Source organism: Nomascus leucogenys, chromosome 6 (assembly GCF_006542625.1).
Source record: "Nomascus leucogenys isolate Asia chromosome 6, Asia_NLE_v1, whole genome shotgun sequence".
Taxonomy (NCBI): Eukaryota; Metazoa; Chordata; class Mammalia; order Primates; family Hylobatidae; genus Nomascus; species Nomascus leucogenys.
Window position 1 is genome coordinate 50632423 of NC_044386.1, and position 24394 is coordinate 50656816.

Below are 24394 nucleotides of genomic sequence, written 5' to 3' on the forward strand. Positions count from 1 at the left end.
TTACACGTGGGAAGTCGGGGAATAGAAATGGGGGGGGAGTTAAAATAAATGAGAGAGGGACTTTATATGGATCAGTGATAATAACTCAATCCTCTATTTGACAAAGAAGAGGGAGTAGGAAGAGGAAGAAAAAGAAAGTGGGATAAAGGATCAGAAAGGGAGGAAAATAGAAAAAATTAGAGTATGACTCCAGGGTAGACCTGTTTTGTTGTCACTGAGTTGGTTGGTTGGTTTGTCTGTTGTATTTTTCATGTTTCGCCAAGTTGGCCAGACTGGTCTCGAACTCCTAGCCCGAAGTGATCAACCCGCCTCACCCCCCAGAGTGCCGGGACCACAGGCGTGAGCCACCACGTCCAGCCCCCACATTGCTTCTGGCCTCCGTGGTAGACCTCCCAGACGGAGCGGCCAGGCAGAGGAGCTCCTCACTTCTTCCCAGACACGGGGCGGCCGGGCAGAGGCGCTCCTCACTTCCCAGACGGGGCGGCCAGGCAGAGACGCTCCTCACTTCTTCCCAGACGATAGGTGGTCGGGCAGAGGCGCCCCTCACTTCCCAGACGATGGGTGGCTGGGCAGAGGCGCTCCTCACTTCCCAGACGATGGGAGGCCGGGCAGAGGCGCTCCTCACTTCCCAGACGGGGCGGCCGGGCAGAGGCGCTCCTCACTTCTTCCCGGACTGGGCGGCCGGGCAGAGGCGCTCCTCACTTCCTCCCGGACGGGGCGGCCGGGCAGAGGCACTCCTCACTTCCTCCTGGACGGGGCGGCCGGGCAGAGGCGCTCCTCACCTCCCAGACGGGGCGGCCGGGCAGAGGCGCTCCTCACCTCCCAGACGATAGGTGGCCGGGCAGAGGCGCTCCTTACTTCCCAGACGGGGTGGCCGGGCAGAGGCGCTCCTCACTTCCCAGACGATGGGTGGCCGGGCAGAGGCGCTCCTCACTTCCCAGACGGGGCGGCCGGGCAGAGGCGCTCCTCACTTCCCAGAGGGGGTGGCCGGGCAGAGGCGCTCCTCACTTCCCAAACGGTGGGTGGCCGGGCAGAGGCGCTCCTCACTTCCCAGACGGGGCGGCGGGGCAGAGGCGCTCCTCACTTCCCAGACGGTGGGTGGCCGGGCAGAGGCGCTCCTCACTTCCCAGATGGTGGGTGGCCGGGCAGAGGCGCTCCTCACTTCCCAGACGGGGCGGCCGGGCAGAGGCGCTCCTCACTTCCCAGAGGGTGGGTGGCCAGGCAGAGGCGCTCCTCACTTCCCAGACGGGGCGGCCGGGCAGAGGCGCTCCTCACTTCCCAGATGGTGGGTGGCCGGGCAGAGGCGCTCCTCACTTCCCAGACGGGGTGGCCGGGCAGAGGCGCTCCTCACTTCCCAGACGGTGGGTGGCCGGGCAGAGGCGCTCCTCACTTCCCAGACGATGGGTGGCCGGGCAGAGGCGCTCCTCACTTCCCAGACGGGGCGGCCGGGCAGAGGCGCTCCTCACTTCCCAGATGGTGGGTGGCCGGGCAGAGGCGCTCCTCACTTCCCAGACAATGGGTGGCCGGGCAGAAGCGCTCCTCACTTCCCAGACGGGGCGGCCGGGCAGAGGCGCTCCTCACTTCCCAGACGATGGGTGGCCGGGCAGAGGCGCTCCTCACTTCCCAGATGGTGGGTGGCCGGGCAGAGGCGCTCCTCACTTCCTAGACGATGGGTGCCTGGGCAGAGGCGCTCCTCACTTCCCTGACGATGGGTGCCTGGGCAGAGGCGCTCCTCACTTCCCAGACGGGGCGCCCGGGCAGAGGCGCTCCTCACTTCCCAGACGATGGGTGGCCGGGCAGAGGCGCTCCTCACTTCCCAGACGGGGCGGCCGGACAGAGGGGCTCCTCACTTCTACCCGGACGGGGTGGCCGGGCAGAGGGGCTCCTCCCTTCTTCCCGGACAGGGCGGCAGGGCAGAGGCGCTCCTCACTTCTTCCCGGATGGGGCGGCGGGGCAGAGGCGCTCTTCACTTCCCAGACGGGGCGGCCGGGCAGAGGCGCTCCTCACTTCTTCCCAGACGGGGCGGCCGGGCAGAGGCGCTCCTCACTTCCCAGACGGGGTGGCCGGGCAGAGGCGCTCCTCACTTCTTCCCAGACGGGGCGGCCAGGCAGAGGCGCTCCTCACTTCCCAGACGATGGGTGGCCGGACAGAAGCGCTCCTCACCTCCCAGACGATGGGTGGCCAGGCAGAGGCGCTCCTCACCTCCCAGACGATGGGTGGCCGGGCAGAGGCGCTCCTCACTTGCCAGATGGGGAGGCCGGGCAGAGGGGCGGCCGGGCAGAGACGCTCCCCACCTCCCAGACGGGGCGGCGGCCTGGCAGGGGCTGCAATCCCAGCACCCTGGTAGGCCAAGGCAGGTGGCTAGGAGGCGGAGGCTGCCGCGAGCCCAGAGCACGCCACCGCACTCCAGCCCGGGCAACACTGAGCACCGGGTGAGCGAGACTCCGTCTGCAGTCCCAGTACCTTGGGAGGCTGAGGCGGGCAGAGCACTCGGCGTCAGGAGCTGGCGACCAGCGTGGGCAACATGGCGGACGCGCGCCTGCAGGCAAAGGAGAAAAAGCCGGCAGCGGTGGCGCGCGGCGGCAGTCCCAGGTAGTCCGTGGCGCGGGCAGCAGTGAGCCCAGTAGATTGCAGCCTGGGCCACAGAGGGGAAGAAGAAGAAAGAAGAAAGAAGAAAGAAGAAAGAAGAAGAAGAAGAAGGAAGAAGAAGAAGAGGAGGAAGAGGAAGAGGAAGAGGAGGAAGAAGAGGAAGAGGAAGAGGAAGAAGAAGAGGAAGAAGGAGAGGAAGGAAGGAAGGAAGGAAGGAAGGAAGGAAGGAAGGAAGGAAGGGAGTTTTTCATTCTTATTAGCCACATTGCAAGTGCTCAATAGCCACATATGACTAGTAGCTACTATACTGGACAGCACAAACATAGTACATTTTTCATCATCACAGAAAATTATATTGGACTGATAAACATTTTATTATGTCTCATTTGTTTTACTTAAAATCAAGACTTTTAAAATTGGTATTTCAGTCACTTCTTATGACTGTGGTTAACGTTTGCTACTTCTTATATCAAGTGAACATTGTACTTCATCTGCAGTGTTAACTATTTCAATCTGTTTTTTAGGATTGCATGTCGTGGCAAAAACATGGAAGTGAGACTTATTTTTCTCTCTGGACTGTGCATAGCAGTAGCTGTTGTTTGGGCTGTGTTTCGAAATGAAGACAGGTATGAATACTCAATGTATTTGCTTTTAGATTAAGGATGAATTGTTTCCTATCTTGCCCTGATACTTATTATGATTATTACGGAATTTTTTTGCTTCTATGCCAGAACACCAGTCTTGTAATGAACTACTTCTTAAATAAGCAGATCTTATGTTAATGCATTTGAACTCATATAGAGAAGGAAATATGAATTATGATTTCAACACATACACTGAAATAGACTTTAAAAATATACCTAATTTCACACCTGTAATCCCAGCACTTTGGGAGGCTGAGGCAGGTGGATTACCTGAGGTCGGGAGTTCGAGACCAGCCTGACCAACATGGAGAAACCCCATCTCTACTAAAAATACAAAAAATTAGCCGGGCGTGGTAGTGCATGCCTGTAATCCCAGCTACTCAGGAGACTGAGGCAGGAGAATCGCTTGAACCCGGGAGGCGGAGGTTGCAGTGAGCCAAGATCACGCCATTGCACTCCAGCCTGGGCAACAAGAGTAAAACTCCATCTCAAAAAATATATATATATGTATGTGTGTGTGTGTGTGTATATGTGTGTGTGTGTGTATATGTGTGTGTGTGTATATATATATACACACACACTTAATTTTGGTATAGCCACACAGTTGAGTGCAGTGCAGCTCTAAACAATGAAGATCTCTGTGAAATGATATGCAGGGAGTTCCAGGAGAGAGAGAAAGAGAGAGAGAGAGAGTGCAGAAACAATCAAAATGTCCATCAAACTTTGAATGGGTGAATACATTACATTATATTTACACAGTGGAATACTATTCACCAATAAGTAAGCCATATACCACATGCACAAGTGTGAATGAATCTCAAACGTAATGCTAAGTGAAAGTAGTCAGATACAAAAGAGAACGTACTTGCTGGGCGTGGTGGCTCACACCTGTAATCCCAGCACTTTTGGAGGCTCGAGGTGGGCAGATCACCTGTGGTCAGGAGTTCGCGACCACCCTGACCAACATGGAGAAACCCCATCTCTACTAAAAATACAGAATTAGCTGGGTGTGGTGGCGTGCACCTGTAATCCCAGCTACTCAGGAGGCTGAGGCAAGAGAATCACTTGAACCCAAGGCAGAGGTTGCAGTGAGCCGAGATCACACTATTGCACTCCAGCCTGGGGAACAAGAGTGCAACTCCGTCTCAAAAAAAACAAAAACAAAAAGAGAGAGACAGAATATACTCTATAATATATAAAGTACAAAAAGGAGCACAATCTATACTTTTTAAAAAGTTTTATTTTTAATATGGGAACATAATGACTATATATATTTATGGGATACATGTGATGTTTTGATACAGGCATACAATGTGAATGATGACATCAGAGTAATTGTGGTATCCATCACCTCAAGCCTTTATCATTTCTTTGTGTTGGGAACATTCCAATTTCACTCTTTTAGTTGTTTTTACAATATACAATAAGTTATTAACTATATCACCCTATTGTACTACCAAACACTAGATCTTATTTATTTTATTTAACTATATTTTTGCACCCATTAACCATCTTCACTTTATCACCCCCACTCTCTACCTTTTTTTAGCCTCTGGTAACCATCATTCTACTATCTCCATGAGTTCCATTTTTTATTTTTATTTTCTTAATTTTAGCTCCCACTATGAGTGAGAACATGCAATGTTTGTCTTTCTGTGCTTGGCTTATTTCACTTAACATGATGTCTTCAGTTCCATCCATGTCTTTGCAAATGACAAGACTTCATTATTTTTATGGCTGAATAATATTCCATTGTGTGTATTTGTAAAATTATATATATATGTGTGTATAATGTTTCCTTTATCCACTGATGGACACTTAGATTGATTCCATATCTTGGCTATGGTGAATAGTGCTACAATAAACATGAGAGTTCAGGTATCTCTTTGATATACTGAGTTCCTTTCTTTTGCATGTATATCCAGTGGTGGGATTGCTGGATCATATGGTAGTTCTGTTTTTAGTTTTTTTGAGGAACTTCCATACTGCTCTTCATAGTGGCTGTGGTAATTTACATTCCCACCAACAGTGTACAAAGTTCCCCCTTTTCCCACATCCTTGCCAGCATTCTGGGATGAGATGATATCTCATTGTAGTTTTGACTTACGTTTCTCTAATTGCAATCAGATTTCATCTGATTGGAGATGTTGAGCATTTTTTCATGTATCTGTTGGTCATTTGTCTTTGGAGAAATGTCTATTCAGATATTTTGCCCAATTTTTAATTGGATTACTTGGGTTTTTTTTCTATCGAGTTGTTTGAGCTCCTTATATATTCTGGTTATTAATCGCTTGTCAGATGGGTAGTTTGCAGATGTTTTCTTTCATCCTGTGGGTTGTCTCTTCACTTCCTTGATTTTTCCTTTGCCATGCAAAACCTTTTAGCTTGACGTGATTCCATTTGTCCATTTTTGCTTTCGTTGTCTGTGCTTTTCAAGTCTTACTGCAGAAATCTTTGCCAAGACCAATGTCCTGGAGCATTTCCCCAATGTTTTCATCAAGTAGTGTCATAGTTTCAGGTCTTAGATTTAAGTCTTTAATCCACTTTGGTTTGATGTTTGTATTTTTTAAGTGAAAAAAGCAAAGTGCAAAAAAAATAGAGTATGCTGTCTTTTATGCAAGAAAGAGGGGGATATAAGAAAATATACAGATATCTGTTCATTTCTAGGAAGATAACCAGAAAAAAATATATACTTAGTTTATATTAATGGTTTATTAATAAAATTATTGAGGACTGAAAGGATTTAATGGCCTAAAATTTGGGAAACAAAGCTCATACAGCTTTATGCAGCTTCAGGTAGGATAATCAATGGATAATTACTCATGTCAATTTCTGATGGAGTAAGTTGCATAGCTCTTGTTTTCTTTATGTTCAAGCTATTTGGATCTGTGTTAACACTGATATTTTGTTAACAGCTGTTTTCTAGAACGAGACGTGTTAATGTACTTATGTCTGATATATGTTCTTCTGAGGTAGCCTTTTCAACTTTTTCTTAGTGTAATAATATTCATTATTCTACTAGGACAGTAAAATTACCAAATATAGAGTATATGAGGGGTTTTGTTGTTATGCTTGCTATTTAATAATTGAATAGTCAGAAATCAGCCAGGCGTGGTGGTGTGCACGCCTTTAGTCCCAGCTACTTGGGAAGTTGAGACACGAAAATCGCTTGAACCCAGGAGGCGAAGGTTGCAGTGGGCCGAGATCATGCCACTGCACTCCAGCCTGGGTGACAGAGTGAGACTCTGTCTTAAAAAAAAAAAAAAATGGAATAGTCAAATCATAGCAATTAAATGATATTACCTCAGTGATCTATGTCTTTTGAAAAGCTTCATCAAAACATTGATAAAGCAATAGAGTAATATCTTTTGATTTTAGGTGGGCTTGGATTTTACAGGATATCTTGGGGATTGCTTTCTGTCTGAATTTAATTAAAACACTGAAGTTGCCCAACTTCAAGGTAATGTATACAATACTACTTTGCTAGTTAAAATAAATTTTTCAAAGACAACTTTATTAAGGCATAATTTACCTACAATTAAATGCGCCAGTTTTCGGTGTACTGTTTATGGAAAGTTTATGAATGTATAACTTTATAATCACTATCCCAGTGAAGTTGTAGAATATTTCCCATCTCTTCCAAAACTCTACCATGGCCTTTGCAATCAGTCCTAACCCCCAGGCCCAGACAACCACTGATTTGCTAGCTAAACTATTGTTTTTTTTTTCTTTCTTTTATTTGTATAAATTTAAGGGGTTCAAGTGTAGTTTTGTTACATGGATATATTGGGTAGTGATGAAATGTGGGCTTATAGTATAACCATCACTTGACTAATGTGCATTGTCCCCATTAAGTAATTTCTCATCCCTCACCCCTTCTAACTCTTCCACCATGCCGAGTATCCAGTGCCTGTTATTCCTCACTCTTATCCATGTGTACACTTTATTTTAGCTAAATTTTGTTTGTTTGTTTTTATAGAGATAGGGGTCTCGCTGTGCTACCCAAGCTGTTCTTAAACTTCCGGCCGCAAGCAGTCCTTCTGATTTGGCCTCCCAAAGTGCTGGGATTACAGGCATGAGCCACTGCACCTGCCTAAAATATTTTTTTTATTTGTTTTTTTTTGTTTGTTTTTTGAGATGGAGTCTCGCTCAGTCTCCCTGGCTGGAGGGCAGTGCTGCAATCTCGGCTCACTGCAGCCTCCGCCTCCTGAGCTCAAGTGATTCTCCTGCCTCAGCCTCCCAAGTAGCTGGGATTACAGGTGCCTACCACGAAGCCCTGCTAATTTTTGTATTTTTGGTAGAGACAGGGTTTCACCATGTTGGCCAGGCTGGTTTTGAACTCCTGACCTCAAATGATCTGCCCACCTGGGCCTCCCAAAGTGCTGGGATTACAGGCGTGAGCCACTGTGCCAGGCCTGCCTAAAATATTTTTAATCATTCGTATAATATGCCAAATTCATAAAATCTTTAACATGACCAAATATCAGGGAAGCACATTTCTTCTTTTTTTTTTTTCCGAGACAAGAGTTTCACTCTGTCGCCGAGGCTGGAGTGCAGTGGCACAATCTCAGCTCACTGCAACCTCTGCCTCCCGGGTTCAAGTGATTCTCCTGCCTCAGCCTCCTGAGTAGCTGGGTTTATAGGCACATGCCACCATGCCCGGCTAATTTTTGTATTCTTAGTAGAGACGGGGTTTCACCATGTTGGCCAGGCTGGTCTCGAACTCTTGACCTCATGATCGGCCCCGCCTCAGTCTCCCAAAGTGCTGGGATTACAGGCATGAGCCACCACGCCCAACCCAGCACATTTCTTTGGTTCGGTGATTTTTTTTAAAAAAATAAGATAAAGAAGATAAGGGTTTTAATATGTAGAATAAAACTATACATAGTATTAACCATATCTTTTTAAAAGTAATATTTAAATGTATATTCATATATTTATTTGCACTTGAAAAATAATTTAATGCCTTAATTTACATTTAGGAAGATTGACCTTTAATTTTGTTTCTTTCTTTGACAGTCATGTGTGATACTTCTAGGCCTTCTCCTCCTCTATGATGTATTTTTTGTTTTCATAACACCATTCATCACAAAGGTATGACCATATTTTTGAAATGCATGAGGAAACATGCTAAAAAATGATCATCTTAAATCTGCTCCTAGATTATTAATTTTGCAGATTTTTACCACTGAGTGAATTCTAATTCTCTTAAAATAACTGTCATTGAAATTGGCCTTTTAACTTTCAAGCCTTTAATCCATTTTGTTAGATTTTAAAATGTCTCTTGACTGATACAAATATGAGAATATCTGTAATTTTCTTCCGTTTTTAAAGTATTTTTTCTTATGAGCTAAATGTTTACTGTAGGCAATATAGACAATAAAAAAATAAAATATCATTTCTGAAGCCCTAGTTTGAGACTAAGAAAGAGCAGCACACTGGAAATCAGAAGGCCTAGAATGTAGCTCTGTAACCTTGCAACCATAGGCAAGTTACTTAGCCCTTTCTGCTTGCATTTGTATGAGGGAGTACTGCTAGCCATTCATCTTCCACCTCCATCAGTGGAATTCTTTTGGTTCCAACTAACAGAACCCAACCTAAGCCTTCTGTACCAAAAAGGTCTCATTTATCTAGGCTGTGTTTGTAGGCCAGTGTGGGGCTGGCGTCAAGAGAAGCTAGACTCAGGGCCACATACTCTCCCTTTTTGCTTCTGTCCATTTGTTCATTCTCTCAGACTGGCTTTTTCTATGAAGTTAGAATCAGAGCAACTGGCAGCTCCTAGGTCATATATTCCCAGATCTGCCGCTAGCTCTTCAGTAAAATGAGGAGAGGTGTTGGGTGAGTATGGTGGTCCGTAATTATTTGTCCAGCTTTTCTACCTTGATCCTTTTCCTGTCTCATGAATATAATATTAATTATTGCTTAATTCCCCTACTTTCTCCCATTTTGAGTCTTGCTTTGTAACTTTATATTATCCATTTATCCTTTTCACTCTCATATATTTCAGTATTTGATATTCTCTACTTTATTTATCATTCCTTCTTTTTTTTTTTTTTTTTTTTTTTAAAGGCCGAGTCTTGAGGCTGAAGTGCAATGGCACAATCCTAGTTCACTGCAGCCTCAAACTCCGGGGCCCAAGCCCAGGAGTCCTCCCACGATGGCCTCCCAGAGTATTGGGATTACAGGCATGAGCCGTAGCGCCTGGCCTCATTTCTTCTTTACCCATTCATTAAACCTATCATCTGTGAAATCACTGTAAAAATCTACACTTCTGATATTTGCTATAATGGCATAAAGACAAACTGTACCCTATTGGGGAGCTAAAATTGTAATAGGTAACAAATATAATTAACTGTCCCAAAATACAGCTAACCAACCAAACTTTTTTTTTTCCTCTTCCTTGAGACACAAACCTTTTTTTTGTTTTTTTCCTCTTCATTGAGACAGGGTCTCGGTCTGCCGCCCAAGCTGGAGTTCAGTGGCTCAATTATGACTTACTGCAGCCTTAACCTCCTGAGGCCCAGGTGGTCCTCCCACCTCAGCTTCCCAAATAGCTGGTACTACAGGGACACGCCATTACACCCAGCCAATTTTTGTATTTTTTGTAGAGATGGGGTTTTACCATATTGCCCAAGCTGGCATATGGGCCAGCTGGCATATGCCTGGCCTAACCAAACCATTTTACTAGCACCTTTCTGTCACTTAATGATGAGCCATTTGATTCATTGACTTCACTGAACAATAGTAACCTAAAAAAAAAAATTCATAGAACTAGTATTATGGGTTATAACTAAACTTGTTAATTTGGCCAGGTGTGGTGGCTAATGCCTATAATCCCAACACTTTGGGAGGCTAAGGCAGGCAGATCACTTGAGGTCAGGAGTTCACAACCAGCCTGGCCAACATGGTAAAGCTGTATCTCTACTAAAAATACAATAATTAAGAGGCCGGGTGTGGTGGCTCATGCCTGTAATCCCAGAACTTTGGGAGGCCGAGGTGGGTGGATCACTTGAGGTCAGGAGTTTGAGACCAGCCTGGCCAACATAGTGAAACCCCATCTCTACCAAAAATACAAAAATTTGCCAGGCACAGTGGTGGGCGCCTGTAATCCCAGCTACTTGGAGGGCTGAGGCAGGAGAATCACTTGAACCCAGGAGGTGGAGGTTGCAGTGAGCCGAGATCGCGCCACTGCACTCCAGCCTGGGTGACAGAGCGAGACTCCGTCTCAAAAAAAAAAAAAAAAAAAAAAAATAATTACCCAGGTGTGGTGGTGCACGCCTGTAGTCCCAGCTACTCGGGAGACTGAGGTGGGAAGATTGCTTGAAGCCAGGAGCGGAGGTTACAGTGAGCCGAGATCGTGCCACTGCACTCCAGCCTGGGCAAAAGAGTGAGACTCCATTTCAAAAAATAAAATTGTTGGCCAGGCACGGTGGTTCACGCCTGTAATCCCAGCACTTCGGGAGGCTGAGGTGGGCAGATCACGAGGTCAGGAGATTGAGACCATCCTGGCTAACACGGTGAAACCCCATCTCTACTAAAAAAAAAGAAAAAAATTAGCTGGGCATGGTGGCAGGCACCTGTAGTCCCAGCTACTTGGGTGGCTGAGGCAGGAGAATGGCGTGAACCCGGGAGGCAGGTGATCCGAGATTGTGCCACTGCACTCCAGCCTGGGCAACAGAGTGAGACTCCGTCTCAAAAATAAATAAAAATAAAAATAAAAAATAAAATTGTTAATTTATTAGGGTATTTTTAACTTGGTTCAAAAGTGTGTTTTTGTAGGATACCCCATCAGAGATCTCATAGCAAAAGTGAAATGTTCCCTCTACAAAGCCATTTCCATAAATCAACAGATAATCCATAACATATGACACATATATTACACAGTAGATATAGCTGTAAACTGTAACTAAACTTTTTTTTAAAATAACTTTTCCATTCTGATACTACTCTCACTTTGTGAATAAACATATCTGCCCCAGAAAACTGTTTGCATTCCATATACATAGAATGTTTCAGAATTTTAAGGTATAGGATGAAAATAAAGGTGTCTTTTAGCCTTCTTTCTTTTGTGCTTAAGAAATGTTTCGTCTTCCTATTTCTTAGTTCCTGCTGACTAGGAATGTGATTTCTAGCAACCTAATATGGTGGAAAAAGCTAAGTGCTCGCTCTTTGGAGTTCACTGCTATAGATTTACTTTAATACCTTCTTCTGAGTCTGATTTGTTTGTTTTTATTAAGGCAGCAGGCCTTAGTTTAGTAGGTAACTCAGAAATCAGATTGCTGATTTTCCTGGTTTTCACTGTAAATTTGAAGGATTAAATATTGCATATTCTAAACATGTTCTTGACCCAAGTATTGGTGGCCTTCTAGTGAGTTGGCAAGGCAGGTCGCCATAAGTGGCAGCAATAAGAGCCTGTCTTACTCATTTTTTTCCATCCACCACTGTGCTCAGTATTGTGTCTTACAAGTAGTAGTTACTCAGGTATCTTTAAATGTATGGGAGGATGTCAATGATGGTCTTCAGTTAAATGTTTTACATAACAATTAGAAAGTGAACCAAAATGAACTCTTTATCTGGAAATGTTATCACAACCTGGGAATCTGCTTTAAGGAACCGTACTTAGTATTAGTTTATTTTCCTAAACTCCTTTGACTTAACCCTTCTGTAACCCAAAGCTTAATATGCGCAAAAGATTTCTGCAGTTACAGGTTTTATCCTCCTTTCTACTCAGCTCAGGAATCAGTGAGGTCCTTTTAAAAACACTCAAGTGGTTTCTCCTGTGCACCCCACCCACATGGAAAATATTATAGTTAGTCAATCAAATTTTCCTGAAATTCAGCATTTGTTTATCTTCCCTGTACCTGCTTTGCTGATATACTTAACATAATACGAAAGATAAAATGAGTGGTTCATGCAGTCTTAGCTTGCTGCCTCACAATGTTTTCCCTCTCCACAACAGACTTGGCTATCAGGAAAAATTTTTTAAATGAACCCCTCACACAGCCCACATAAAAAGACTTTATCCAGGCACAAGGGAGGGAAATTTCGCTAAGGTTAATGTTTTGATTGGATCATAGAAAGCAGGCAGGGCTGAAATTGGATGAGAGTTAGGCTAGAGAAGCTTCTCAGGTTCTATAGGGTTGGATCTTTTCAAGTTTGGTTTCATTGTTTTGTTACTGTGGTGAGTAGCCATAAGGTCAGATGTATATTTATTCAAATAAAGTTACCAATTTTTTTTACAAAGCTAAGTGTAAAAGATTTTAGTATGACCTTCTTCATTGACATTACTGAAAACTACTAAGAACATATAAGGCATAATGTAACTAAAAGTACTGTACCTAAAATTTTTAACCCATTACAAATGTCAGATATTAATATGTCATTACAAATCAGAACGGAGGGTTCACTTGAATTATTTTTACATGATTCATTTGCCAATTTCTGAGAATTATTGAGCTCTGATAAAGTGGAGCAACTGTACTAGGTGGACTTTGTTTTAGATGACTTCAGTTTTTGCTATCTACAAAGACTTTAGGAAAAAAGCAGTCTGCAGCCCATTTTCAATCAGTGTAACTGGCCATATGCCATGGGGCTTATATCACACTTGAATAGTGGCAGATTGTTCTCTTTAAATGATTAGACAACTTCTTTTCCTTCTCAATTTTAGAATGGTGAGAGTATCATGGTTGAACTTGCAGCTGGACCTTTTGGAAATAATGAAAAGGTAGGGATGGCAATGAAATAGAAATGGCTATCCAGTGTATGTATGTGTATCCAGTTAATAATTTGCTTTCCTGTGTAATTCATTGGTCACGTAGTGCATGTTAAGGTATTGTAAAACTTATTTCTCAGAAAATATAGCTCTTTTCTTAGTTATTCTAAATTATTAAATACCTATTGACTTGGGTTTCATCCTAGAATGATGGAAACTTGGTGGAAGCCACTGGTCAACCCTCAGCTCCCCATGAGAAAGTAAGGATTGTATTTCAGATATGTTCATTGGACTTTAAATCATACCCTCTGAGACAAGACTCTTCTTTGGGGAAAAAAAAATCCAGATTGCCAAAAAAAATAAGGCCTATTCTGTTTTCTATGTTTCAAGGCCTGAGTTCTATTCTTGGCAAAGAGAAAAAAAAAAGGTTAAATGTGGGGATACTTGGTTAATACTATTAATCCTACATGTGTTTTGAGCTTCATTTTTTTCAAAACTAATCTTTTTCTTTTGGATATAGAAACAGAGTATTTCAAGTTCCTTTAAACTGTCAAAAAGAACTATTCTAATGTTAATCATTCCCTTTCTAGAAGATATGGGTGGCCAGGCACGGTGGCTCATGCCTGTAATACCAGCACTTTGGGAAGCTGAGGCAGGCGGATCACCTGAGGTCAGGAGTTTGAGACCAGCCTGGCCAACATGGTGAAACCCTGTCTCTACTAAAAATAGAAAAATTAGCCAGGCGTGGTGGCTCATGCCTGTAATCCCAGCTACTTGGGAGGCTGAGGCAGGAAAATCGCTTGAACCTGGGAGGCGGAGGTTGCAGTTGCAGTTGCAGTGAGCTGAGATCGCGCCACTGCACTCCACTTGGGCGACAGAGCGAGACTCTGTCTCCAAAAAATAAATATATAAATAAAAGATACGGGTAAAGATTGCCAAGAAGTTCATTGGTGGCTTCTGTTTTGTTTTGTTTTGTTTTGTTTTTGTTTTTGAACAGTTGCCAGTAGTCATCAGAGTACCAAAACTGATCTATTTCTCAGTAATGAGTGTGTGCCTCATGCCTGTTTCAATATTGGGTTTTGGAGACATTATTGTACCAGGTAAGCAATTGTAACAATTTTAGTTAAAAAAAATACTGATGATTTTAAATCATCATATGTATAGAATCTGTTAAAAGTTACCTACTCTGTATTAACTATTTCTGGCTGTCACTAGAGCTGAGATTGTCATAACAAAAAAGCTTGTTGAGGGGTAGAAGGTAAAGCCCAAATGGTAACAACTAAAGTACTGTAATAGCTCCCATGGCTCAAAAAGTTTGTTAGAGGAAGCAACTAGGATCAGTTTAACCTTCTTCTTCAAGAAAGTATATTTGTGACTCTTTTTAGAAGTTGAATATAATAATGCCAAACAAATAGTTTATATTACTTATATTTTAAGATAATAGTTATGTTTTAGAAAAAGGGGTTTAAGAATATTAGGCAAGGCTGTGATCAAGAGGAGAAACATAGAAGAACACCAGCTTGTAGGACTGCGTAATACAAAAAGACACAGTTTATAGTGGAATTTATCACCATCTCTTAGCATGTCTGCTCTGACAGTGTGGTTTTGCCTTACTTTCCTCACTGCACTGTCTGTAGAATAAACTTAATCCAAGCCCAGTAATAATTTAGTTTAGAAGTAATTAATAATATTCCTCTATCAACTGAGTTTTTCCTTCTTCATTTTTCTTTTTTTTTTTTTGAGATGGAGTCTCTCTCTGTCACCCAGGCTGGAGCGCAGTGGCGTGATCTCAGCTCACTGCAACCTCCGCTTCCCAGGTTCACGCTTCTCCTGCCTCAGCCTCCTGAGTAACAGGGACTACAGGCGCCTGCCACTACACCTGGCTAATTTTTTGTATTTTTAGTAGAGACTGGTTTCACCGTGTTAGCCAGGATGGTCTCGATCTCCTGACCTTGTGATCTGCCCACTTCGGCCTCCCAAAGTGCTGGGATTATAGGCGTGAGCCACCGCACCAGCTCCTTCTTCATTTTTCTTACAGTCTCCCTATGTACTAACTGCCTGTGGTGGATGGGTGAGGAGTACTGGTGCTTCTGAAAAAGCCCTTCTATTTACATAGTAAAACCAGGTAGAGAGAGAAAAGCTAGCAGTGTTGCCCTGCAAGTTGACATGGCAAAGTCCATTATAGCAGCTCTCTTAGCTCAGTGAATCTTGATTCACGTAATTGATAAAACAAGGAAAACATTCTGTTGAGTAACCTTACACTTCTTTGAATATCATTAAACTTATACCTGATTTTACCATTTCCACACCAAGGGCTATACAAGATCTTCTGTATAGAACTTGGCATAGAACTTGTAAAAATAGTATATAAATACTACGTTATTGAAGTAAATGTCAAAGGTCTAAAACAAAAATATTTCTCCAAAGAGCAGAGGTACTGACAATACATGACTTAATCCTAAAAGCTAAATTTGAATTTAGGGAGGAAAAAAGTACTATTTTTTAAAAAACGTGGAAATGTGATTAAACAGCAAAAACAGCAAGGGACTTATTTTATTAATTTTATAGAGACCAAAACTAATTAATTCAAATAACTAATGAAGATAGTAAAATTATTTTATGATTTTTAAGTGGTTAAATGTCATCCTATCTGTTTTTATAACATTATAAATAAATGCAAGCTGAGATTTCTTCTTTGGGAAGAAGAAAAGGTTCAACAAATTTCTTACAAGAAATAGATATTAAATGAGTTGTTTCTGCATAATTGCATGTTTACAAATGAAAGCATGAGCCAAGCGTGGCGGCTCATGCCTGTAATCCCGGCCCTTTGGGAGGCTGAGGCAGGTGGATCACTTGAGGTCAGGAGTTCAAGACCAGCCTGGCCAACATGGTGAAACCCCATCTCTACTAAAAATACAAAAATTAGCCATGTGTGTTAGCACATGCCCATAATCCCAGCTACTTGGGAGGCTGAGACAGGAGAATCCCCTGAACCCAGGAGGCAGAGGTTGCAATGAGCTGAGATCACACCACTGCACTCCACACACCACTGCACTCCAGCCTGGGTGACACAGCGAGACTCTGTCTCCAAAAAAAAACCCAACTGAATAGTATTCCAGTCTGTGTATGTACCACATTTTCTTTATTCATTCATCTGTTGATGGACACTTAGGTTGCTTCCATATCTTGGCTATTGTGAATAATGCTGCAGTGAATATGGGAATGCAAATATCTCTTTGACATACTGATTTCAGTTCCTTTGGATATATACCCAGTAATGGGATTATTAGACCAAATGGTAGTTCTAATTTTAATTTTCTGAAGAACCATCATACTGGTTTCCATAATGGCTGCACTAATTTACATTCCCATCAACAACGTACAGGGTTCCCTTTTTGCTACATCCTCTCTAAGGCTTACTTTTCGTTTTTTTAATAACAGCCATTCTAACATATGTAAGGTGATATCTCATTGTGGTTTTAATTTGCATTTTTCTGATGATTAGTGATTTTGAGCAATTTTTTCATATACCTGTTGGCTATTTATGTGTCTTCTATTGAGAATTAGCTATTCAAATCCTTTGCTCATTTTCTAATTGGGTTGTTCACTTACTATTGAGTTGTTTGAGTTCCTTATATTAATATATTTTAGATGTTAACCCCTTATCAGATACATAGTTTGCAAATATGTTCTCCCATTTCATAGGTGTTTTCTTCACTTTGTTGACTGTTTCCTTGGCTGTGCAGAAGCTTTTTAGTTTGATGTAAACCCATTTGTCTGTTCAATACATTTTTTAATGATAAATTTTAAAAGTTTTCTTCATGACCGGGCTTGGTGGCTCATGCCTGTAATCCCAGGACTTTGGGAGGCCGAGGCCAGTGGATCATGAGGTCAGGAGATCGAGACCACCCTGGCCAACATGATGAAACCCCATCTCTACTAAAATACAAAAAATTAGCCAAGTGTGGTGGCACGTGCCTGTAGTCCAGCTACTCGGGAGGCTGAGCAGGGGAATTGTTTGAACCTGGGAGGCGGAGGTTGCAGTGAGCCGAGATCGCACCACTGCACTCCATCCTGGGCAACAGAGCGAGACTCCGTCTCAAAAAAAAAAAAAAAAGTTTTCTTCATGACATGGAATATTGAGCAGCTAATAAAAATGATAGTTAAAAACTATTTAATAGCTTGAGGAAATGTTTAAAGTATGGTATTAAGTATTTTTAAAATCAGCATATAAAATTTTGTCAAGAATTTGAGGTACTTGAATGTTCTCATAATACAACAATGAAGATTCAATTTAACATATACTGTTACTATTGTTAACAGTTGAATTTGCATTGCTGTTATTGTTTTAAGAAAATAATGTGTTTTTTAAGGCCTGTTGATCGCATACTGTAGAAGATTTGATGTTCAGACTGGTTCTTCTTATATATACTATGTTTCGTCTACAGTTGGTAAGTTTTTGTTTTTTCTTTCTATTAAATGTTGAATTGTATCCTCTGGAGGAAAAGACAGAGGTCTGAAAATAAAGAAGGAGTACAGTTTGGGCATGGTGGTTCACCCCTGGAGTCCTAGCACTTTGGGGGCCAAGGCAGGCAGATTGCTTGAGCGCAGGAGTTCTAGACGAGCCTGGGCAACATAGTGATCTCTATAAAAACAGTTTTAGGGCCAGGCACAGTGGCTCACGCCTGTAAGCCCGGCACTTTGGGAGGCCGAGGCAGGCAGATCATGAGGGCAAGAGATTGAGACCATCCTGGCCAACATGATGAAACCCCATCTCTACTAAAAATGCAAAAAAAATTAGCTGGGCATGGCGGCACACACCTGTAGTCTCAGCTACTGGGGAGGCTGAGGCAGGAGAATCACGTGAACCTGGGAGGCAGAGGTTACAGTGAGCCAAGATTGCGCCACTGCACTCCAGCCTGGTGACAGAGCAAGACTTTGTCTCAAAAAAAAAAAAATTATTTTTGAATTAGCTGGGTGTGGTAGTCATGCCTATGGTCCCAGCTACTCAGGAGGCTGAGATGGGAGAAACGCTTAAGCCCAAGAGGTCAAGGCTGCAGTAAGCCACGATCGTACCACTTCACTATAGCCTGGGCGAAAGATTGAGTCTCTGTCTCAAAAAAAAAAAAAAAAAAAAGAAAGAAAAAGAAAAGAAATAGCTAAGTGAGGGAGAAGATGAAGAAAAGAAAAAAAGTATAAAGAAATTCAAAAAGCAGTCTCAGCCGGGCGCAATGGCTGGCCAGACGTGGTCCCTCATGCCTGTAATCCCAGCACTTTGGGAAGCCAAGGCAAGTGGATCACTTGAGGTCAGGAGTTTGAGACCAGCCTGGCCAACATGGTGAAATCTCATCTCTACTAAAAATACAAAAAGTTGCTGGGCATGGTGGTGCACACCTGTATTCCCAGCTACTCGGGAGGCTGAGGCAAGAAAATTGCTTGAACCTGGGAAGTGGGTTCAAGAGACAAGATTGCACCACTGCACTCCAGCCTGGGCAACTGAGCGAGGCTCCGTCTCAAAAAAAGCAGTTTGAGGCCACTAAGTATAGTACTCTCCAGGGCTTTAACATATTAGTATCCAAAGGCAGATTATAGGAGTGTTCATTAATTTTGTGTACCTTTGGACAACTCACTTAAACTCCCTGTTCCTCCATTGCCTCATCTTTAAAATTAGAAACTATACTAAGTTGTTTATAAAGGGAATATTCTGAGATCCTATGTTCCTAGTAAAACCCTGAGTCACTAAGAAAAGTTCAGGCCAGGCACGGTGGCTCACACCTGTAATCCCAGCACTTTGGGAGGCTGAAGCGGGCGGATCACCTGAGGTCGGGAGTTTGAGACCAGCCTGACCAACATGGAGAAACCCAGTCTCTGCTAAAAAATACAAAATTAGCCAGGTGTGGTGGTGCATGCCTATAATCCCAGCTACTCGGGATGCTGAGGCAGGAGAATCGCTTGAACCCAGGAGGCGGAGGTTGCGGTGAGCTGAGATCGTGCCATTGCACTCCAGCCTGGGCAACAAGAGCAAAACTCCATTTCAAAAAAAAAAAAAAAGAAAAGTTCAAAAGTATGTGCTTATTAACAAAGTTTAGGAAGTATGTAATCAGTGTTAGGAAGATTTTTTAAAACAACCTATAGTACCTATTGGTACAGATTTAACTATTTAACATCTTTTTTTTTTTTTTTTTTGAGACGGAGTCTCGCTGTCGCCCAGGCTGGAGTGCAGTGGCGCGATCTCGGCTCACTGCGGGCTCCGCCCCCCAGGGTTCACGCCATTTTCCTGCCTCAGCCTCCCAAGTAGCTAGGACTACAGGCACCGGCCACCTCGCCCGGCTAATTTTTTTGTATTTTTAGTAGAGATGGGGTTTCACCATGTTAGCCAGGATGGTCTCGATCTCCTGACCTCGTGATCCGCCGGCCTCAGCCTCCCAAAGTGCGGGATTACAGGCATGAGCCACCGCGCCTGGCCTATTTAACATCTTTAATAACAACAGATAATTGAAACTCTCATGAATTATTATCTCTTATCAGTGATACATGGTTAGGTTAGTAATAATTGAAATGCTAACCAGTTTCCACATTTTTCAAAAGCTCTGTAGAAGATGTCTCCTAATGCTATCTGGGAAAATGATGAAATTACAAGAAGTCATAGAGCAAAAATATCCTCAGAAATATTTGAAAACCAGTACATAAATGAGAGAGGAAAAAACCCACCTTTGGTAACATGTAGAAATGACTTATAGCTTGGTATTCTTCTTGCAGCCTATGCTATTGGCATGATACTTACATTTGTTGTTCTGGTGCTGATGAAAAAGGGGCAACCTGCTCTCCTCTATTTAGTACCTTGCACACTTATTACTGCCTCAGTTGTTGCCTGGAGACGTAAGGAAATGAAAAAGTTCTGGAAAGGTAACAGCTATCAGGTATGTGCTTGTACTTTGGTTACCAAGTTATCTTATGACTTAATTTACTGACTGATTTTGGGTGGGAACAGCCTATATATATAGCAAAGCTTTTATGTACCAAAAAGTACTGTAATACCCCCTTACTCACTGTCCACCTGCTGAATCACCATTTGTCACCTCCCCTGCAATCTTAATGCCAAAAGCCTGGTGATTCAAGACAAAACTACAAAAGAACTGCAGAGGACATCAGGGAAAACAAAATAGCATTTCAACATGTATTTTCAAAACCTACACAAAAGCAGACTTCATGAAAGATAAAACTCGATGTTTAAAATAAGTACTTAATTTTGAGACCAAGCATTAGCTATTTATAGTAAGAGTCCTAAGGTTTTGCAGATAAAAAGTGTACTCTGGCTAGGCACGGTGGCTCACGCCTGTAATCCCAGCACTTTGGGGGGACGAGGCAGATGGATCACCTGAGGTCACAAGTTCGAGACCAGCCTGGCCAACATGGTGAAACCTGTCTCTACTAAAAATACAAAAAATTAGCCAGGTGTTGTGGCAGGCGCGTGTAATCCCAGCTACTTGGGAGGCTGAGGCAGGAGAATCACTTCAACTCAGGAGGCAGAGGTTGCAGTGAGCCAAGATCACGCCATTGCACTCCAGCCTGGGCAACAAGAGCGAAACTCCATCTCAAAAAAAAAAGTGTGCTCTTCAGCATCTAAATGGGCCTAACCAAACTAGATAGGGCACTCATTTGTGATTTAAGTGAATCAAGGTTGAGCTTTCTTTAAAATTTCTAAACAAAGAAAATCTTGATACCAAGGTCTCTTTTGCTTGAGTGGTTTCTTCATTGAAGTTAAAGCCTTTTCTTTTTTTTTTTTTTCCTAAATGTTCTTGGTATTCCAGTAAAGTCTGTTTGCATTGAAATTAAGAAGAGTTGGGAAACCCTAGCCTATTGAGGTCAGGGCCGTGGCACTGACCCCTTCATGAAGGCACTTTGTGAGGCAGTTAGCTCTGCTTTCCCCTATTACAACTACCACCCTCCTCCATCCACCCTCATGCTTCTGTGTCAGTGGTCACGTGAACAAAAAGAGAGACACTTTGGATGGGTGGCTGAAATTCTGATAGTAGATAAACAGTTCAAAGTCTATGTCCATCTTGTGCTTGGTCTTTCGTGTCATTTATAGTGTTATTTAATGAGAGGTGGTTAACACGTTAAGTTACAAACTACTATGATTTGAAAAAACACTGGTTTAGAATTTTTTTGAGGAAATCTTAAAATTTCTTTGAGATTTGGTTAAGCTAGTAATACCTGTCTTGCCTACATCACAAAGCTGTTGTCTCAACTTATACTGTTATATGTAGAAGTAGTTTATGATCATAATGCCTTTGACTAAACTAGTAAGGTAACTTTTAACTTTTCCATTGAAGATGACATTCACATAGGTTTTTTATTTTTATAGATTTTTAAAAATAAAAGTGTATCCTATGATATACACTATGCTAATAACATCTAAAAATCACATCTCAAAAAGTACTCTACATCATTTTTTAATGGTTTTATATTTCTTCATTTAGCAAATGTTTATGAGTGATTCTATGAGAGGATACTATTTTTGGTATTGGTGATACAAGATGATCAAGTTAGAAAGAGGCCTATTCTCATGACCTCTTGAAAGTTACAGTCTAGCCGAGCGCGGTGGCTCACGCCTGTAATCCCAGCACTTTGGGAGGCCGAGGCGGGAGGATCACGAGGTGAGGAGATCGAGACCATCCTGGCTAACACGGTGAAACTCCGTCTCCACTAAAAAATACAAAAAGAAATTAGCCAAGCGTGGTGGCAGGCACCTGTAGTCCCAGCTACTCGGGAGGCTGAGGCAGGAGAATGGCGTGAACCTGGGAGGCGGAGCTTGCAGTGAGCCAAGATCGTGCCACTGCACTCCAGCCTGGGGCACAGAGCAAGACTCCATCTCAAAAAAAAAAAAAAAAACGAAAGTTACAGTCTAGTGGGGAATAGAGATAAAGTCACTAACAATAAAGCGTGGTAAACGTATTAGTTACGGCAGGTGCCACGAAAACTATAGATGGGATATCCAGTGCTTGTGGTTTCAGGAAAGAGTCCTAGGTGATTTGGGGAAGGCTTTCTAAAGAATATTAAATTTATGTCCAGACTTTAAGACTGAGCTGTGTGTTCCATGTTGAAGGAACCATGTCTTCCGAGGCTCAGAGGGAAGAGAACATGGCACATTCTAGAAACTCAGTGAAGGTTAGGATGGCTATAATGCTGAGTAAGGGTTACAGGAGCTACAGGAAATGAAAACTGGAGAAGGAAGCAGGAGTGAGAGCCTTGTAGCATCTGATAAGCCACATTTAAGAGTTTGGACTCTATACTAAGCATTGGAGACCATTCAAGGTTTTAAGAAATCTAGAAAATTAAGGGAGCAAAACTGGGGACAATTATTGCAATAAGAAGTGATAGAAGGCCAGACATGGTTGTTTACACTGATAATTGCAGCACTTTGGGAGGCTAAGCCAGGAGGATCACTTGACCCCAGGAGTTTGAGACCAGCCTGGGCAACATGCGAGACCCTGTCTCTACAAAAAAGAAAAAATTTGGTGGGCGTGGTGGCACATGCCTTTGGTCCTAGCTACTCGGGAGCCTGAGGTGGGAGGATTGCTTGAGTCCGGAAGATAGGGGCTTCAGTGGGCCATGATTGCACCACTTCACTCAGCCTGGGCAACAGAGAGAGCGAGACCCTGTCTCAAAACAAAAACACAAACAAAAAAGAAGTGATAGAAGCCTAAATTAGCAAAGTAGTGAGATGGAAAGACGTGAACAAAGTTAAGAGAAATTTAGAGGCATAATAGGGCCTGATGATGGAGTCAGTATGCGTAGAGGAAAAGAAGTAGAGTCCAGGGCTTCTGGATTGGGAAACTGAGTGGGGGGATGGTGATGAAGGAAAGGCAACAGGGTTGAGGAAGATGATGATGAATTCAATCTTGAACATTTCAGAAGTACCTATTGGATCACCACAAAGAGAGAAATAATAGGCAGTTGAATAAATAGGTCTGACGTGCAAGAGACAGACCTGGCTAGAGATAGATACTTGAGAGTGCCATTAGCATACAGAATAGAGTGAGAATGTAGAGGCAGAAGAAGAGACTCAGGACAGGCCTGTGAGCAAGAGATTTCTATTATTAGGGGTACTTATCTGATTAACTGTAAATCAGGACAAAGAAGACAAGCAACATCAGGAAATTTTATTGTGAGTTGACATTAAATCTTTGTTTAGTTTAGAATTGAAATTTAGGATTGTTAGTGAGAGCACATGTGCTCTCTTACAGAATTATTTATGTTTCTTGTTATTTTCATTGTCAGAATTTATTTTTACTTACAAAAAATTCATTTCCCTTTCATACAGCTTTTAAAGTATTTTATTATTAAAAAATATATGCTTATAGGCTGGGCGCAGTTGCTCACGCCTGTAATCCCAGCACTTTGGGAGGCTGAGGCGGGCAGATCACCTCGGGTCAGGAGTTTGAGACCAGCCTGGCCAACATGACAAAACCTCATCTCTACTAAAAATACAAAAATTAACTGGGCATGGTGGCGCATGCTTGTAATCCCAGCTACTTCAAGAAGCGCTTGAACCTGGGAGGTGGAGGTTGTAGTGAGCTGAGATTGCACCACTGCACTCCAGCCTGGGTGATAGAGCAAGACTCTGTCTCAAAAATAAATAAATAAAAATATGTGATTACAGAAAATTGGGAAAATATTTTTTAAAAATACAAGAGGAAAATTAAGTCCACCCATAATTCTACCACCTAGAGATAGTTAAGGTTTAAGTGAATTTCCTTCTGTGCCTTCTCTGGATAAATGGATAGACGAGTGAATGATACTGTAAATAGTTCTCTTTCTTTTTCACTGCATTTTATATTTTATTTTAAATTCCTTATAAAATTATTTTAATGGCTATATAATATTCCCTTATATGCATATATCATACTTTATTATTTACTTTGACCCAGTAATTTCTCTTTAAGGTATTTTCAGAAAATGATTAAAAATTTGGGCAAAAATGATGTGAAAAGATGTTCATTGTAGTAATCCTAGTCTTCTTTGTTCTATTTTAATGTCGTAGGTTAATATTATTGGTAGTTAATTTACTAAAATTTTTGCATAGACCTTTACCGTTTTCATTTTAGTAATTTTTCTTTTTTGTATCTTAATTACAAAGTAATACGTATTTGTGTTTTTAAAATAAGCAATACAAAAGTGTCTAAAGTAAAAATGGGAGTCCTTTTTGTAACCATTCTTCCCCCACCCCCACCCTTAACAGGCAGCTACTGTAAACAGTTTCTTTCTTTGTAGCTTCCATATCTTTTTATGCTAACTCATACTGGAAATAGTTAAATATTTAGAGTTGTTGTATACATAAAGTTATTAACATTGTGTTTCTTTGGAAATTTGCTTCTCTCTCCCAACCTCCGTCATTTCCTAAGCTTTGTCAGTTTCTATTTCCAGAATATCCCTGTTTAACTCC

General features: G+C 42.3%; 1 protein-coding gene across 3 annotated transcripts in view; it reads left to right on the plus strand.

The window, feature by feature from the left end:
- SPPL2A (signal peptide peptidase like 2A) overlaps window positions 1–24394 on the plus strand; it is a 59874-nt gene that overhangs the window by 30643 nt on the left and 4837 nt on the right. The window contains exons 8-15 of one of the 3 annotated variants that reach the window (XM_030814099.1): window positions 3114–3215; window positions 6612–6693; window positions 8253–8327; window positions 12901–12957; window positions 13152–13205; window positions 13943–14045; window positions 17319–17396; window positions 19705–19865. In XM_030814099.1, the coding sequence (XP_030669959.1) occupies window positions 3114–3215; window positions 6612–6693; window positions 8253–8327; window positions 12901–12957; window positions 13152–13205; window positions 13943–14045; window positions 17319–17396; window positions 19705–19865 (712 nt within the window). The remainder of the gene's footprint in view (window positions 1–3113; window positions 3216–6611; window positions 6694–8252; window positions 8328–12900; window positions 12958–13151; window positions 13206–13942; window positions 14046–17318; window positions 17397–19704; window positions 19866–24394) is intronic. The other 2 variants (XM_030814100.1, XM_003266920.4) reach the window with 2 other exon arrangements.